General features: G+C 37.0%; 1 protein-coding gene across 2 annotated transcripts in view; it reads left to right on the top strand.

Moving 5' to 3' along the window:
• Positions 1–16,883, top strand: part of ATP10D (ATPase phospholipid transporting 10D (putative)) — a 104,036-nt gene that overhangs the window by 40,181 nt on the left and 46,972 nt on the right. For both annotated transcript variants that reach the window (XM_017540327.2, XM_017540326.2), the window contains exons 6-9: positions 6,775–6,881; positions 7,165–7,296; positions 7,703–7,830; positions 7,952–8,204. In XM_017540327.2, the coding sequence (XP_017395816.1) occupies positions 6,775–6,881; positions 7,165–7,296; positions 7,703–7,830; positions 7,952–8,204 (620 nt within the window). The remainder of the gene's footprint in view (positions 1–6,774; positions 6,882–7,164; positions 7,297–7,702; positions 7,831–7,951; positions 8,205–16,883) is intronic.

Below are 16,883 nucleotides of genomic sequence, written 5' to 3'. Positions count from 1 at the left end.
TTTGAGTTCCTTATAGATTCTGGATATTAGTTGTTTGTTAGATGCATAGTTTGCAAATATATTTTTCCATTCTGTAGGTTGTCTGTTTACTCTATTGATTGTTTCTTTTGCTATGTAGAAGCTGTTTATTTTAATTAAATCTGATTTGTCTATTTTTGTTTTGTCGCATTTGCTTTTGAAGTCTTAGTCATAAATTCTTTGCTTAGGCCAATCTCCAGAAGAGTTTTTTCTGCGTTTTCATCTAAGATTTTCATAGTTTCAAGTCTTACATTTGAGTCTTTAATCCATTTTGAGATTTTTTTGTAGATCATGAGAGGTAGGAATTCAGTTTAAATTTTCTCAGCACGATTTATTGAATAGGGTGTCCTTTCCCCATTGCTTATTTTTGTCAATTTTGTCAAAGATCAGTTGGTTGTAGGTATGTGGCTTCAATTCTGGGTTCTCTACTCTTTTCCACTGATATATGTGTCTGTGTTTTTGCAGCAGTACCATGCTGTATTGGTCACTATAGCCTTGTAGTATAGTTCAAAGTCAGGTCATGTGGTGCCTCCAGCTTTTTTCCTTTGTTCAGGATTGTTTTGGCTATTTGGACTTTTTTTTTTGTTCCATATGATTGTAGAATTGTTGTCTTCTAATTCTGTGAAAAACGATGTTGATATTTTATACAAATTGCATTGAATCTGTAGATTTCTTTGGGCAGTATGGACATTTTAACAATATTGATTCCTCCAATCCATGAGCATGGGATGTTTTTCCATTTATTTGTGTCATCTACAGTTTCTATAATCAGTGTGTTGTAGTTCTTCTTGTAGAGATCTTTCACCTCCTTGGTTAAATATATTTCTAAGTATTTCATTTTGTGTGTATGTGGCTGCTAGAAATGAGATTGAGTTCTTGAATTGGTTGTCAGCTTGAACGTTGTTAGTGTATAGCAATGCTGCTGATTTTTGTGCGTTTATTTGGAGTTTTGAAACTTTACTAAAGTTGTTAGAAGTCTTTTAGAGGAATCTTTAGGGTTTTGTAGGTATAAGAACATGTCATCAGTGAACAAAGATAATTTGACTTCCCCTTTTCCAATTTGAATGCCTTTTACTTTTTTCCCTCTTGCCTGATTGCTCTGGCTGGGACTCGCAGTAGTATGTTGACTAGGAGTGGTGAGAGTAGGCATCCTTGTCTTGTTCCAGTTATTAGGGGGAATGCTTTCAACTTTCCCACTTTCATTATGATATTGGCTGTGAATTTGTCACACATGACGCTTGTTATTTTTGAAGTATGTTCCTTTGACATCTAGTTTTTTGAGGATTTTTATCATGAAAGGATATTGGATTTTATTGAGTGTTTTTTCTAGATCTATTGAAATGATAATATGGTGTTTTTGTTGTCATCCTTGTTCTTTTCTTTTCTTTTCTTTTATTTATTTATTTATTTTGAGAAAGAGTTCTATTACCCAGGCTAGAGTGCAGTGGTGTGATCTCAGTTCACTGCCACCTCCACCAACTGGTTCAAGCAATTATCGTGCCTCAGCCTCCTGAGTAGCTGGGATTACAGGCACCTGCCACCACGCCTGGGTAATTTTTGTATTTTTAGTAGAGACGAGGTTTCCCCATGTTGACCAGCCTCATCTCTGACTCCTGCCCTCAGGTGATCTGCCTGCCTTGGCCTCCTGAAGTGCTGGGATTACAAGCACGAGCCACTGCGCCCAGCCTAGTTTTTGTTTTTAATTCTGTTTATGTGGTGAATCACATTTATTGATTTGTATATGTTAAACTATCCTTGCATCCCTGGAATAAAACCATGAGATCATGGTGGATAATCTTTTTGATGTGCTGTTAGATTTGGTTTGCTAATATTTTGTTGAGGATTTCTGCATCTGTGTTCATCAGCGATATTGGCCTGAAGTGTTCTTTGTGGTTGTTGTTGTTTCCTTGCCAAATTTTGGTATCAGGATGATACTGGCTTCATAGAATGAGTTAGGGAGCCCCTAACCTGACTCCTCTGACTTTTTGGAATCGCTTCTGTAAGATGGATACCAGCTCTTTTATTTTGCACGGCTGAGAAAATTTGACTATAAATCCATCTGGCCCTGGGCTTTTTGTTGGTGATGGTGGTAGGTGTTTTATTAATATTTCAATTTCATCACTTATTATTAGTCTATTCAGGATTCAAATAGCATATTTAAGTAACACTGAATACAGACGCCTGGTAGGGTAGGATCAGGGAGGGAGCCATAAAGTGGAAAGAGGAAAGGCTTAGTCTTAGTTAAGAGATAATGCTGGAATTAAATCTTCAAGAATGAGAAGATGCCAGGCAAACAATAAAGTGAAAAGAATGGCTGGCATTTCAAGCTGTGAGAGCAACATAGGCAAGAGCCTAGAGGCCTGAGACTGCAGTGTATTTTTATTGTTCTGTGTGGCTAAGTATGTCTGGAATGTAGGTGAGCAATAAGGCAGATCATGAAGAGGCCAGAGCCTGAAAGGCCTTCTGTATTTTGCTTAAAATGAAACAGTTATCCTGAAGTTATTGGGTTTAGTATTAGAAAAATCCTTCCATGGAAATTTCAGATGGTCTTCATGAAAAGAAGTTAGGCAGCTGCCCCTTTCTCATCAGAAACATGCTCATAAGCCATTTCTTAGAATGAGTTATTTTCAAGGATCATTTCTTCTAGCTGCTGACTGTGAATAAAGTTTCCTCTTGTAAATGTCAGATTCAGGGCTGCCTTTTTTTGACCTGGGGTCAGATCTGTCATAGGAAGCAGCCTGTACAGCTGTCCTCTTTCTATAGTTGGGCATGCCGACTCCCTAATGAGCTCAGAGTTGCCCCTGGCAGGATGCATTTGGTTTATGCAGTGGAGAGAACAGGAAGGAACTCTAGTCTAGCACTCTGGTCTGGAGCATAGCACTCTGCAAAGAATCTGGCCCAGTGCATGTAATTAGTAGGGTTTTCTTTAATGTATGAGAACACTGTTGCCACACAAATTGTGATTCTGTGTCCCAATTCTGATAGTTTGTCTAGTGTCTGAGACTCCCAACTCTTACTACCTCAGACCTGTTTGCTCTGGTGTAAACTTGACAAGTAATTCAAAATTTCTGGACTGGGCACAGTGGCTCATGCCCGTAATTCCAGCACCCCAGGAGGCTGAGGTGGGTGGATTGCCTGAGCTCAAGAGCTTGCAGCCAGCCTGGGCAACATGGTGAAATCCTATCTCTACTAAAATATAAAAAAATTAGCCAGGCATGTGCCTGTAGTCCCAACTACTTGGGCAGCTGAGACAGGAGAATTGCTTAAACCCGAGAGGTGGAGGTTGCAGTGAGCTGAGATTGTGCTACTGCGCTGGAGCCTGGGCAGCAGAGCAAGACTCTGTCTCAAAAGTCAATCAATCAATCAGTCAATCTGGGACTGGAGCCGAGCTGACTTTTGTCAGCCTCATTTTATCCTTTGGATCTGGTTCTTCTTAAGAGACACATTCGAGCATCATTTGCTGTGCCTTGTTTCAGAGCCCTTACCTAGTTCCAAGGCCCTACTAGCTTTCTGCCTATCCAAATTGTCACTTTTCCCTATGGTTCTGGGCACCATGTTTCCCTGCCCTTTGATTCCCCCGTTTGTGATGGGCTCCTCTGATATCAGTTTGCTTTGAAATTTGCTCCCTTACTTGCTGATTATCATGTCCTGACTGCTGAAGTGGCCAGTCTCCGAGAATCCTCAGATTCTGCCTTCCCTAGTGATTGGAGGGGCCTTTGTCTGTTCTGTTGATGTCCATCCTGAGAGCTGCCATCAGCCATTGACAGGGAAGCATTTAATACGAGAATCAGCTTAGGTAGATACAGTGATTTTCTGTAGAATTATTTTGATCCACTAAACTAGCTCCTTATTTTTTTTCCTGTTTTGTGGCCTGCTTTCAAAAATTAAACACAAATTGAGATGCTCAAGCTACCTGTCTATATGACACCTTCTTTGATCTTCATGCTCTAAGGTAGAACTGACATCCTCCCTATTTGTGACTACACTGTATACTGAATATCAGATTCCTATCATATTGTCTATCATATTTTGACTACACTTACATGTCTCTACCTCAGTTACCTCCTCTTAGACCATGGGAATCCAGACTGCATATGTTTGTTTTTCTATTTCTAGCATCTGGTTTGGAGTGCTGGGTACATAGTAAATAGATGTTTCATGGAAGCTGTATGTGACAGCCACTGCCTCATACAAAACTCTGAAGGTTCCATACCATGAGTGCCAATTATCAGACACATGTAAAATACATGACATTTTTGGAATTTGCAGTAAGTGCAATCAATATAGGAGCTGAACTTTGGTCTAATAGTGATACTGCAAAGTGATTTAATGGTGAAAAATAAGGATTTCAGGGGAAAAAAAATCTTAATACTTTCTGAGGAACTTTGGAATCGATGAGTTTATGTATTAAATTCTTTCCTATAAGGACTCTAGGGAAAAAAAATGCCACATTGCTGAGGACTGGCTGATGCTTCCCTGGGAATGCTATATGGAAATGTGAATGTTGGGACTTAATTTCCTCATCTGTAAAACAGAAAAGTTGAATTAGCTTAAACTCAAGGATGCATCTAGCTTTTACCATCTCTTTGTGTACAAGCCTGTATATGTGAACGAATGTAAACATATCCTTGTTAGAAGAAAGTGTTTTACAAAGTATGAGAGTGAATGACAAATCTGTCCTCCTATTTCTTTGTAGTGTGAAACCTTATTTGAATAATTTTTACTTTTATTTTAATTATAATTCCAGATAACAAAGTTATATTGACAACTTTTATATATGTAAGAAACAAGCAATAACTTTAAAATTGAAGTTTATTGCTTAGAAAAAAAACTGATTTTAATACTGAAACTAAGGACATTTTCAAAATATGTGAAAACCGTTACTTTTTACTTGTTTATTTAAATATTCCAGTGATGTTGCTCTGTATTTTTGTCACTGTAAAATTTGGTCAAACAATTACTTCAATAATTTTAAAACTGTTTATTACAGAAATTTTCAAGCATGAGAAAGCAAAAGAAAGGTATAATGAACACCCATGTGTTGACACTCAACCTTGGCTGTTTCACAGTTTTTCCATCTTTGTTTCATCTGTGCTTCCACTTCCTTTCCTACCCCTCCACTGTGTCATTTCACCGTAAATACTTTTACTTATACCAGATAAGGTCTTAAATAAGTCACAACCACAGTAGCATTATCATACCTAACAAAAATTAAGAACCATTCCATAATATCATCTAATACCAAGCTTTTGTTCAAACTTCTACAATTTTCTGAAAAAATGTTTTTTGATAGTTGTCTTATTCTAACCAGGATCTATACTTTGCATATGATTGACATGTCTCTAAATTTCCTCTCCCAATAAATGGAGTCATTGAGCTTACAGAATTTATCACATCCTAGGTTAAGATGACTGCCTCCTCCTTGGGTTGGGCTTCCTCTCCTTTCCCCTTTCATTCCCCTACATCATTCATTTTCTGAATAAAGCAGATCATTTTGCCTGTAGAATTTACCATGTTTTAGATCTGGCCAACTGCATTCTTGTGGTAATATTTAACATGTTTCTCTGGCCATCTTATTATCTGTAAACTATCAAGGGACATTTTTAGACTCCAATGAAAGAAACAGAGTCTCTCCCTGGAAAATAGCAAACATGTATATACACATACACACAAAATATTGAATACAATTTCAAAGGCTTCAAAGATACTCTGAAGCCATAGACCCCAGATTGAAATACCTAATAGAGGTTTGATTAAGCACCTGTGGGGCCATGACTTCCTTTCCCATAAATCATGAAGCCCACAATGTCTCCTTGTCCCATTGTAAGATTGGTGTTATCAGCCTTGTCCTATGATTATAAAGTTCCCATCAGCCTTTTAAACATTAATTTTTAGCAGCCAGTGATTATCATTGCCTAGAATGATTCTTGATTTCATCCAAATTGAAAATGATAATTTTTAAACTCTATCAGAAATTGTTCCCTCATCAATTACTAAGTTATCCTAAATATATTTGTACTAGAAAAGTGGGATTCTTGCTTGGAATATTTTTTATAGTAAAAGAAGTTGACAAACAATGACTACCATTGAAAACAGTGATAGTTAGAAACTTGTTGCATCATTTTCCCAGATTCACAAAGCAGTAACTGATTCACAATAGCAAAGACTCAGAATCATCCTAAATGCCCATCAGCAGTAGACTGGATAAAGAAAATGTGGTCTATATACACACCATGGAATACTATGCAGCCATAAAAATGAATGAGATCATGTCCTTTGTAGCAACATGGATGGAGCTGAAGGCCATTATCCTAAATGAACTAATTCTGGAACAGAAAACCAAATACTATATGTTCTCACTTATAAGTGGGAGCTAAACATTTAGTACATATAGACACAAAGATAAGAATAATAGACACGAAACCCTAATTGAAACTGGATGGTAAGAGGAGCATGAGGATCAAAAACTACCTCTTAGGCACTATGCTTATCACCTGGGTAATGAAATCTGAACACCGAAGCCCTGCAACACACAATTTACCTATGTAGTAAACTTGCACATGTATCCCTGAACCTAAAAGTCCATAAACAAAACTGACAACAACAAAGCAAGTAACTGAAATAACCAAAGTAAATGGGCCAGAAATTTGAAACCTTTCCTGTGAAATGCCTTTTTACTCCAAGGGCCATGAGATTTATTTTTATATCCCCACTTTTGCTATTTAAAAGTGAATCTGTATGCTGTCTTTCTTACAGAGAACATTTCAACAAAGAACGCGTGGGTCTCAGTAAAGAAAATTTGTTGCTTAGAGGATGCACCATTAGAAACACGGAGGCTGTTGTGGGCATTGTGGTTTATGCAGGTTGGTTATGTTCCTAATTTCCATTGTCTCCTTGTGCTTTTCTACAAGTTAACATTTTTCAACTCAAAAATGCAGTCTGTCAAGGCAGAAAGGAAATTTTGTCTTGACAAACTTAATTATTGGTCTCTGGTTTTCTAAATGAATCACAAAAGAAAATTAAACTGACAAAATAGATCATGTAACTGTGTTTTATTAAATTGTCTGTCAGAGAGTTTTTTAAATATGATATTTGCTTCCTGGCTTTAATTTGTACATTTTCTATCATACTGCACATCCTTTGTAGGCCATGAAACCAAAGCAATGCTGAACAACAGTGGGCCACGTTATAAGCGCAGCAAATTAGAAAGAAGAGCAAACACAGATGTCCTCTGGTGTGTCCTGCTTCTGGTCATAATGTGCTTAATTGGAGCAGTGGGTAGGTAAAATTTGATTATTTGTTGACATCTTTTCAGCAAGATATTAAAGTACTTTATTTCAATATGATACCTGTGAATGTTTTACTTTGGTAAGGTGGATTTTATTTGTCAGTAATGTTTTTCCTCACATCCTTGTCTCATTCATCCTTTGGCCTGTAAAATATTAATGCTGACTATATTAATTCATATTTTGCCATAGTACTGAAGAAACCTGGAGAGTGATTTAAAGAGAAAGAGTGAGACGGAAGAATGTATAACCTTTTGAATTTGAATTTTGTTTCCAAAAACAAACAATTGGTGTTGAATCAAAATGAATACTCTCATTCCCTCTCCTTCAGGAATAAAGTTTTTTGTTTGCATGCTATATATTTAGCATCCTTTTGATGTCTGTGTATTTTTTGAAAGGTCATGGAATCTGGTTGAGCAGGTATGAAAAGATGCATTTTTTCAATATCCCCGAGCCTGATGGACATATCATATCACCACTGTTGGCAGGATTCTATATGTTTTGGACCATGATCATTTTGTTACAGGTAATTTTTATTAAGCTTATGGTAGAATGTTAACATCTTTGCTGCTTAACCAGCTATGTTCAGCTTCACATCCTTTCTTTAACCTACTTTAACATTTTAAAACTTGTTTGGATCTTCTTAGGTCTTGATTCCCATTTCTCTCTATGTTTCCATCGAAATTGTGAAGCTTGGACAAATATATTTCATTCAAAATGATGTGGATTTCTACAATGAGAAAATGGATTCTACTGTTCAGTGCCGAGCACTGAACATCGCGGAGGATCTAGGACAGATTCAGTACCTCTTTTCTGATAAGACGGGAACCCTCACTGAGAATAAGATGGTTTTTCGAAGATGTAGCGTGGCAGGATTTGATTATTGCCATGAAGAAAATGGTGAGTGTTGGATTTTCCTGAAAGCCAACCTTAGCATTGGTCTTTTTTAGAAACCACTTAAGTGTTGCATGTCTGACAATTCTGACACAGAAGTAGTTTATTTAAGCATTGGGTACTTAATGCTTCCAGGTGGGCTTTAAGCTTCACTGTTGTTCCTTCGAAAGCTAGTAGGTTAAAGTCAAGGAGTCTACTGCCATGGGTTCTTTAAAATTGAAATAAATTACTAGTTGAGTAAAAGGCGGTAATTGGAGGGATGAAAATGATATTGGACTATAAATACTTTTGAAAAGCTAATGAAACTATGGACCATTTCTTTGAAAAATATTTTGGAAATAATTCCAAAGTGATTACAGGCCTCATTGTTTGACCCCTAGGTATCCATTGGTGCTTGATTAAGAATACCTAGTTTAAGCAAAATGAGCTGAACTTCTGACTCTGAAGAAGTAAATTTATAAATTCCAAGTTTCCTTTGAAGAGTTGAACTTTATTAATTTTTCAATTTATAAAAGAAATAGGTGCTCCTATGAAACTAATTCATAGTAGTTGACAAAACAAATTAAAAGCCCTATTCTCTCAAGGTTAACCACTATTAACAATTTGGTAAATATGCATATTTCTTTATATGTGAACATATATATTTACACATTTTCCCTTTTATGAGTTAGAACATATAATAGTACTACTTTTGTAAATTGTTTATTTTATTCAACAGTGTCTTATGGATTTTTCCTAAGTCAATTTATATAACTTAAAAATAAGAATATGGTGTTCTACTATATGTGGTTAAGCATAGTTTGCTATGCTTAATGGTGGCCACTTGGTTTGCTAATATAAAAGCGCTTGCGGTTAACATCACTTACTCATTCACCAAACATTTTGTGAGCTCCAAATATGTGACATGAGTCCCTGATTGCATGTACCGTAGATTTAGGACAAGAAGATAAACAAGATTAAAATTATGATAAATAAAATTCAGCATGCATTATGCCTCTTGGTACATATATATTTATTCAATTATTTTTATAAGAAACATTTTCCTCTAAAATATGGTAATTTACATTCCCATAACCCAGAAAAATAATGCTTGTTTTTCATACCCAGCCATAATTGGATGAAGTTACAACTTTTTATCTGTGTGATTTTTATAGGCAGGTTAGCACTTCATTGTCTTAATTTGTCTCTGCTTAGTAATGAGATCTTTAACATTTTGTATGTTTTTGGTCATTTGAATTTCCTTGGTAAATTAATTGAATTATTTCCCTATTTGTTAAATGGGTTTTCCTTGTTCTTGGTAATCTGTGGGAGAGTTTTTAATCTAAGGTCAGGGTTAGTGTTCAGTTTTTATGCTCAGTCTAGACTGTGGCCAGCGTTGATGTTCATTGGTGTACTCATTTAGAACAAGTTCTTAAATGCTTTGGATATCATCCCTGATGTTATATTATCCTTCACTTCTATATGTGACAAATATTTTTCTGATTCATTATTTATCACTGTATTGGTTTTCTATAACCACATAACAAATCACCACAAACCACAATGGCTTAAACCAACACAAACATGCTGTCTCACAGTATCTGTAAGTCAGGAGTCTGGGTATAGGATAAGTTCCTCCTCTGCTTAGGGTCTCTCACCAGGTTGAAATAGAGTCATTTGCTGGGACTGTGATCTTGATGATCTTATCCTTGCTTAGCGTACAGGTATTTGGCAGAATTCACTGTACTGAAGTTGTGGGACTGAGGTCCACGCTTTCTTGCTGTTGTCATCCTGGGACTATTCGCTGCTCCTAGAGGCCGCCTGCTATTTCCTGCCACACAGCCTCACCACAGCAAAGCAGTTTGCTTCTTCAAGGCCAGCAACAGAATTTCTCGTTTTGAATCTTTCTGATATCAGGGAAGCCCTGACTCCTTTTTAAAGAACTAACCTAATGAGATCACGTCCACCTAGGATAGTCTTTTTTTAGATTACTCAAACTCAGCTGATTAATTACATTCTGCAAAATTCTTCCACTTTTGCCACATAGCATAATTTAATCATAGCATAGTCACAAGGTGCATCTACCATGGGGGAGAGGACTCTTCGGCGCCATCTTAGAATTCTGTATACCACAGTCTCTAAACTGTGCTTCTAGTGTCTCTTCTTATCAAAAGCTTTAGATCTTTGTTATATAAATTTGTCAGTTATTATGAATACTATGATTTCTGATGGTAGCGTTGAACTTAGACATCCCATCATGCCTGGGATTGTTAAAATACATACTATATTTTCTCCTAGGTACGTGTATTTTTAAGTCAACTTTTGTAACTTGTGAGTGTAAGGGATAAAATGTTAAGTATTTATTATGTAATCATCATGCACATGTAAAATGCAGCTAATCATATTGAATTTGATGACACTTTGCATTATGTGTCATCTTATAGTAAAATTTAAAAGCAATCACTAACCCACACCAAATAGAATAGATGACTGTCAGCATTTTAATGCACTTTTGGGGTCTTTTTAACACACACACATATATATGTTTTTGTTTTTAAGATATGTATGTGTGCAAACACATACACTTATGTTTTTGTTTTTTAAAAAGAAATGTCATCACAGTGTGCTTTTACTTTTATGACCATTTTTCTTAAGACTTCATCATTCATTATTCAATAAAATGGAACCATATTAATAAACAATGCCATGCTAAACATCCATAGTGCATTTGTGAGGTGTTTTCCTGAATTATTTGACCATAGATCCCCTTTTTTAGGAAGTGTCTTGCAGCAGCAATGTTTCATAAAATACACAGTAAGAAGCATTGCTTTACTTTTTTTGTATTTATAACACAAAATTTTATATTCATAACTTTTCAAAGAGCTAGTACTAGCCCCCTTCCACTCTAGTCACTGAACATACATATCCCTGCCCAAGTGAGTACTTTTCGTTTATGCCTCCTCATGCAGAAAAGATACCAAGTGACTGGGAATCAAATGCTATCCTGACTGAACTGTAATTGAAAAGCTACTTGTTTGAGAACCATAGTTCTAGAGGTGTGAACTTTGCCTATGACCACTTCTCTACCATAGACACACCCAGAGCTTCTGGTCTTTTTTATGAAATGGTTTAAAATTAAGCACATGTGTACACAAACACACAGACACTCTCTCTCTTTCTGTTACACATACACTCACACACACACTAATGGAGACCAGTTCTCTCTAGAAATTAATACTGAGGCATATTTTCACTGAAGTGAAAACTATTTTAACAGTGTATCTGTGTTTTAATGGCCAGTCCTTTAGGGTTTTCTGCAAAAGTGTTGCCTAGGAGATAATTTGGTGAAGAACACTGCTGCTTGGAAACAACCTCTTACACATGCAATTGCACTAAACACATCTGACAACACCACTGTGTATTTTAAAACCTTCCAGCTTTGCAATGTGCCCCTTGTACTGGCAGCATCAGCAACACCTGGGCATGTTTTTAAACTGCAGAAGCTGAGACCCCTCTTCAGAAATTCAATTAAATTCTGCATTTTAACAATATCTCCAGGTGATTAATATGCATATGAAAATTTTAATAAGCCACTCCTTTAAAAGACTGCTTAAAGAGAATGACTTTCTTAAAAATAAACTTTTAAATTTAGGATAGTTTTAGATTTACAGGAAAGTTACAAAGATATCCTGGAGCGTTTCAGCATGCCCTCATGCTGTTTCCCCTGTTGTTATCATCTTGCATTAATCGTATATTTATGATAAGTAATGAACAAATGCAGATACATTATTATTAATTAAAACACATACTTTATTTGGACTTCCTTCATTTTTACCTAATGTTCTTTTTCTGTCCCAGGTTCCTCGCTTGGATACTGCATAACAGTCTTCATTCAGGCTTCTCTAGATGACAGTTTTTCAGATTTTCTTTCCTTTTGATAAACTAAACAGTTTTGAGTGGCATTATTCTGAGATTTTGTAGAATGTCCATCAATTTGGCTTGTCCAGAGCATGCCTTTATGATGTACAGTTTGTGAATCTGATTTACATGGAGGCAGTGGCATTGAGCACTTTCCAAGAACAAGGATTTTGGCATCAGGCCTCCTGAGTCTGCATCCCATTTCCACTACCTATAAGCTGTGTCCCTGGACAACTATCTAATGTCTCTGTGCCTCAATAAAAGGGATCAATGACACTATCGATTTCATTGGATGGTTAAGAGAATAAGAAAAGATAATCACATAAAGAATTTACAACAGCAAATGACACAAAATGAGTCCCCTTTTTTATATTATACTTTAAGTTCTGGGGTACATGTGCAGAATGTGTAGGTTTGTTACATAGGTATACACATGCCATTGTGATTTGCTGCATCCATCACCCTGTCATCTACATTAGGTATTTCTTCTAATGCTACTAATGCTATTCCCTCACCAACTCCCAACCCTCTGCTATCCCTTCCCTAGCCCCCCAACCCTGACAGGCCCCAGTGTGTGATGTTCCCCAGTGTGTGAGTGAGAACATGCGGTGTTTGGTTTTCTGTTCTTGTGTCAGTTGATGAGAATGATAGTGTCCAGCTTTATCCATGTTCATGTAAAGGACATGACCTCATCCTTTTTTATGGCTGCATAGTATTCCATGGTGTGTGTGTGCCACATTTTCTTTATCCAGTCTATCGTTGTTGGGCATTTGGGTTGGTTCCAAGTCTTTGCTATTGTGAACAGTGTCGCAATAAATATATGTGTCCATGTGTCTTTATAATAGAATGATTTGTAATCTTTTGGGTATATAACCAGTAATGAGATTGCTGGATTAAATGGAATTTCTAGTTCTAGATCTTTGAGGATTCGCCATACTGTCCTCCACAATGGTTGAACTAAAATGAGTTCTCTATAAATATAGCTGTGGTTACTGTTGTTGTTGTTGTTGTAATTATTGTTAAAATAAGAAATAGGCCTATCTCTTAAGGAATTCATGGTCCAGTGTGGGAGGCAGATATGTAAACATAAATTACCATGTTCATTATCATAAGATATAAAGTCAGTGTTCTTGTTCCATCTTTGATTTTCAGGCAGTCAGTATTGGAGGTGAGTTTTGCACTGATTAAGTCTTGGGATGTTGAAGGTAGGATATTGGAAGTTCTTGGAATGCTGGAAATGTATGGGGAATTAGTTTAGGACAAAAGTTTGCATATTAAGGATACATGGGTGATACAGTTGGAGGAGGTTTAGCTGAGTGTGTTGTTTACAAGCAGGCAAAAGTTGGTATGCTGGAAATGTTTGCAGATTTAGTTCATAGTGAAAGGATTGATGGAGGATTGATAATACAGTTGAAAGAAGCTCATCTGAATGCTGTTCACCCTTGTTTTGGGCCCTTTGGAGAGTACATTGAAAGTATGATAAATTTTTTGTTCCACAGGCTCATGCCCACTTCTTCCATATATCAAATTGATGCAAGTAACAGGCTATAGGCAGATTACTGGTTATTTGAAAAGGGGAATGGGAAGAAAAGGCAGATTGGGGATTAAATAATGAAGAGAAATAAAGTAGATAATTTAGTACCTATCTCAATACCTATCTTCAGACAAAGGAAATAACAGACTTTGTAAGTTTCTTCTTATGAAGCAGAAGATAAGAATTCCTGCCCTGCTTTGAGGCATTTTTTAAAAATTATTTTAGAATCTACTTTAACATAAATATTAAGATATGTTAAAGAAATACTAAGAAATTTTAAAAGTTATAACCATTAGGATAAGTTTTATCAATATGATAATAAACCTTTGTTTCTCATACAATATATTTTTTTAAGACAAGATCTCACTGTGTTACCCAGGCTGGAGTGCAGTGGCATGATCTCAGCTCACTGCAGCCCCAACCTTCTGGACTCAATTGATTCTCCCACCTCAGCCTCACAAGTAGCTGGGACTATGGGTGCATGCCACCACACATGGCTAATTTTGTAGAGACAGAGTTTTGCCGTGTTTCCCAGCTGGTCTCAAACTCCTGGGCTCAAGCTATCTGCCCACCTCAGCCTCCCAAAATGCTGGGACTACAGGTGTGAGCCACCACACCTGGCCTCATACCTAATTTTTATAAAATTGTCACTGAGCCCGGAATTCTCACTCCATTTCTGAATCACATTGTAACTTTACTGGTCTATTTCCACTTTTTTTTTTTTTTTTTTTTTTTTGAGAAGAAGCCTCACTCTTGTCCAGGTTGGAGTAAAGTAGGGTGTGATCTTGGTTCATTGCAACATCTGTCTCCTGAGTGCAAGCTTCTTTCCTGCCTCAGCCTTCTGAGTAGCTGGGATTACAGGTGCCACTACCACATTCAGCTAATTTTTTGTATTTTTAGTAGAGACAGGGTTTCACCATATTGGCCATGCTGGTCTCGAACTCCTGACCTCAGGTGATCCTCCTACCTCAGTCTCCCAAAGTGCTGGGATTACAGACCTGAGCCACTGGGCCCAGCCTATTTCCTTTTCATAGCTTCCGCAAAATGAGGAAAGGTTGAGTCACTTCATGTCTTCTTGATTCCACTTTTGCAATTGTACCGATTGAACGAGCTTTCCCTATAGTAACAGCTGAGCTACCTGGCACTGTACTAATTATATAGTTGCATGATGACTGATTTCCCCAGTGATGGCTAGAAGTTGCAAGATCATTAAATACAGCCTTCATGTTTATATGTGTTTTGAAGTACAGTAGTACCCCCTTTTCTGTGGTTTTACTTTCCATGGTTTCAATTACCTTTGGTAAACTAAATAAGATATTTTGAGAGAGAAAAAAAGAGACCACATTCACATAAGTTTTACTACAGTGTATTGTTATAATTGTTCTATTTTATTATTAGTTATTGTTGTTAATCTTTTGCTGTGCCTAATTTACAAGTTAACACTTATTGTAGGTATGTATGTATATGAATAAACATAGTATATTTAGAGTTCAACACTATCCATGATTTCAGGCATCCACTGGGGGTCTTGGAACATATCCCCTGTGAATAAGGGGAAACTTCTGTATTATATTTTTTAAATGGTATTACATCATCAGTAAATTCCTTGAGCTACTCAAGGATTTATCAGTCTCTGTACTATTGATATTTTGGGCTAGATTAATCTTTGTTGTTGGGGGCTGTCATGAGCATGTAAGATGTTTAGAAGTATCCTTGGCCTCCTACCCACTGAATACCAGCAGCACGCTTTGCCCAGTTGTAGCAAGCAAAAGTGTCTACAGCCATTGCCAAACCCCAAGAGGACAAATTCACTCCATATGGAGAACCACTGAGCCAACCTATTATATACAAATCACTGCTGAGAGGCTACAATGTAGTGGGTAATATGCTGTCTTTGGAGGCAGAAGACCTAAATTGAATTCCCAGCTCTACCCACAACTCACAACTAGCTGTTTAACCATGGCAGAAGTGCTTACTCTCTCTGGGTCTTAATCTCCTCATCTGGAGAGTGGGCAGTGATAGTTTCTACCTGGTGGCATTATTTTGAAGATAAAAAGGTACTATGTGTACATCTATATTATGTATAATATATATACACACACATTGCATATATATGACCTAGCCAGATGCATGATAAAAGGAGGACCTCAAAAAATATTAACCCCCTACCCCACAACTTTCCCTTAATATTGGGGATATTTCATTCACATGTCTATTGATTCATGCATTTATTATTCATTTAATAAATTTTTATTTAAATGGCAAAACATGGACTCATTGAAATTAAGTAGGGGATATTGGCGATGTGTTAAAAATTGGCCCTGTTAACATATAGAGGTAGATTCAGAAACATTAAAGCATAGGGCTGTGGAGTCTAATAGAACTGATTTTAAGACTAATTTGTACCATTTTTTTTGGAGATGGGGCAAATTAGTATCTGCTGAGATATATTGATTAAATGAAGCAAATGCCTGATACATAGTAACATTCTGCACATGTAATTTATAAATTCCCAATGAGTGGTATAAGTAAGAGCCAGTATAGTTATAGAGTTCTTTGTGGAGGAGCTGGCATTTGAACTAAATCTCTAAAGATGTTTAGGATTTATATAAATAGAAAGGACATGAATGAATATTCCAAGCAAAGGCATAGATGAAAATGGAGGAGATAAGAATCTTTGGGACACAATATGTAAATCAGTTTCTGAAGCTGGGAGGTCATACTGGGAAACATTCCATATTGTTTAGGCAGACTATGTAATGACACTTGCAGAACTGGAAAAGATCTTAAAGTCACGGAATCCAAATTGTTCATTCCGAAATGTTTCATTCTGAAATCAAAGACCCAGAAACAGCAACTGATTTGCTGAAAGCCACTTAGTCTTTGAAAGAGTTGGTACTAGAATCTAGGATCACCACATAGACCCTTAGCCTCTTCTTGCCCTTAAAGAATACAGACCAGAGAGAGATCCAAGATGGCTAATCACTAGCAGCTCGGGATTGTAGCTCCCACTGAAAGCGCAGAGAACGAGAGGACGCCACACTTTCAGATCAATTTTTGTTGCTCACGCACCAGGAGATTTCCAGCGGAGGGGCCCCACTTCTTGCCAGCGTGACTCTTGAGGCAGGTGAGGCGGTTTTGCCGCTGCCTTGGTGCGGCGGTTCTTGGTGCGGAGTCAGAAAAGCACCATCAATCTTAAAGCCGCTGTTTTGGCCGGCACAGTGGGTTGCTCAGATTTTAGCACTGGGAATCAA

Source organism: Cebus imitator, unplaced genomic scaffold (assembly GCF_001604975.1).
Source record: "Cebus imitator isolate Cc_AM_T3 unplaced genomic scaffold, Cebus_imitator-1.0 Scaffold124, whole genome shotgun sequence".
Lineage (NCBI taxonomy): Eukaryota > Metazoa > Chordata > Mammalia > Primates > Cebidae > Cebus > Cebus imitator.
This window is presented reverse-complemented; position numbering and strand designations above follow the sequence as displayed.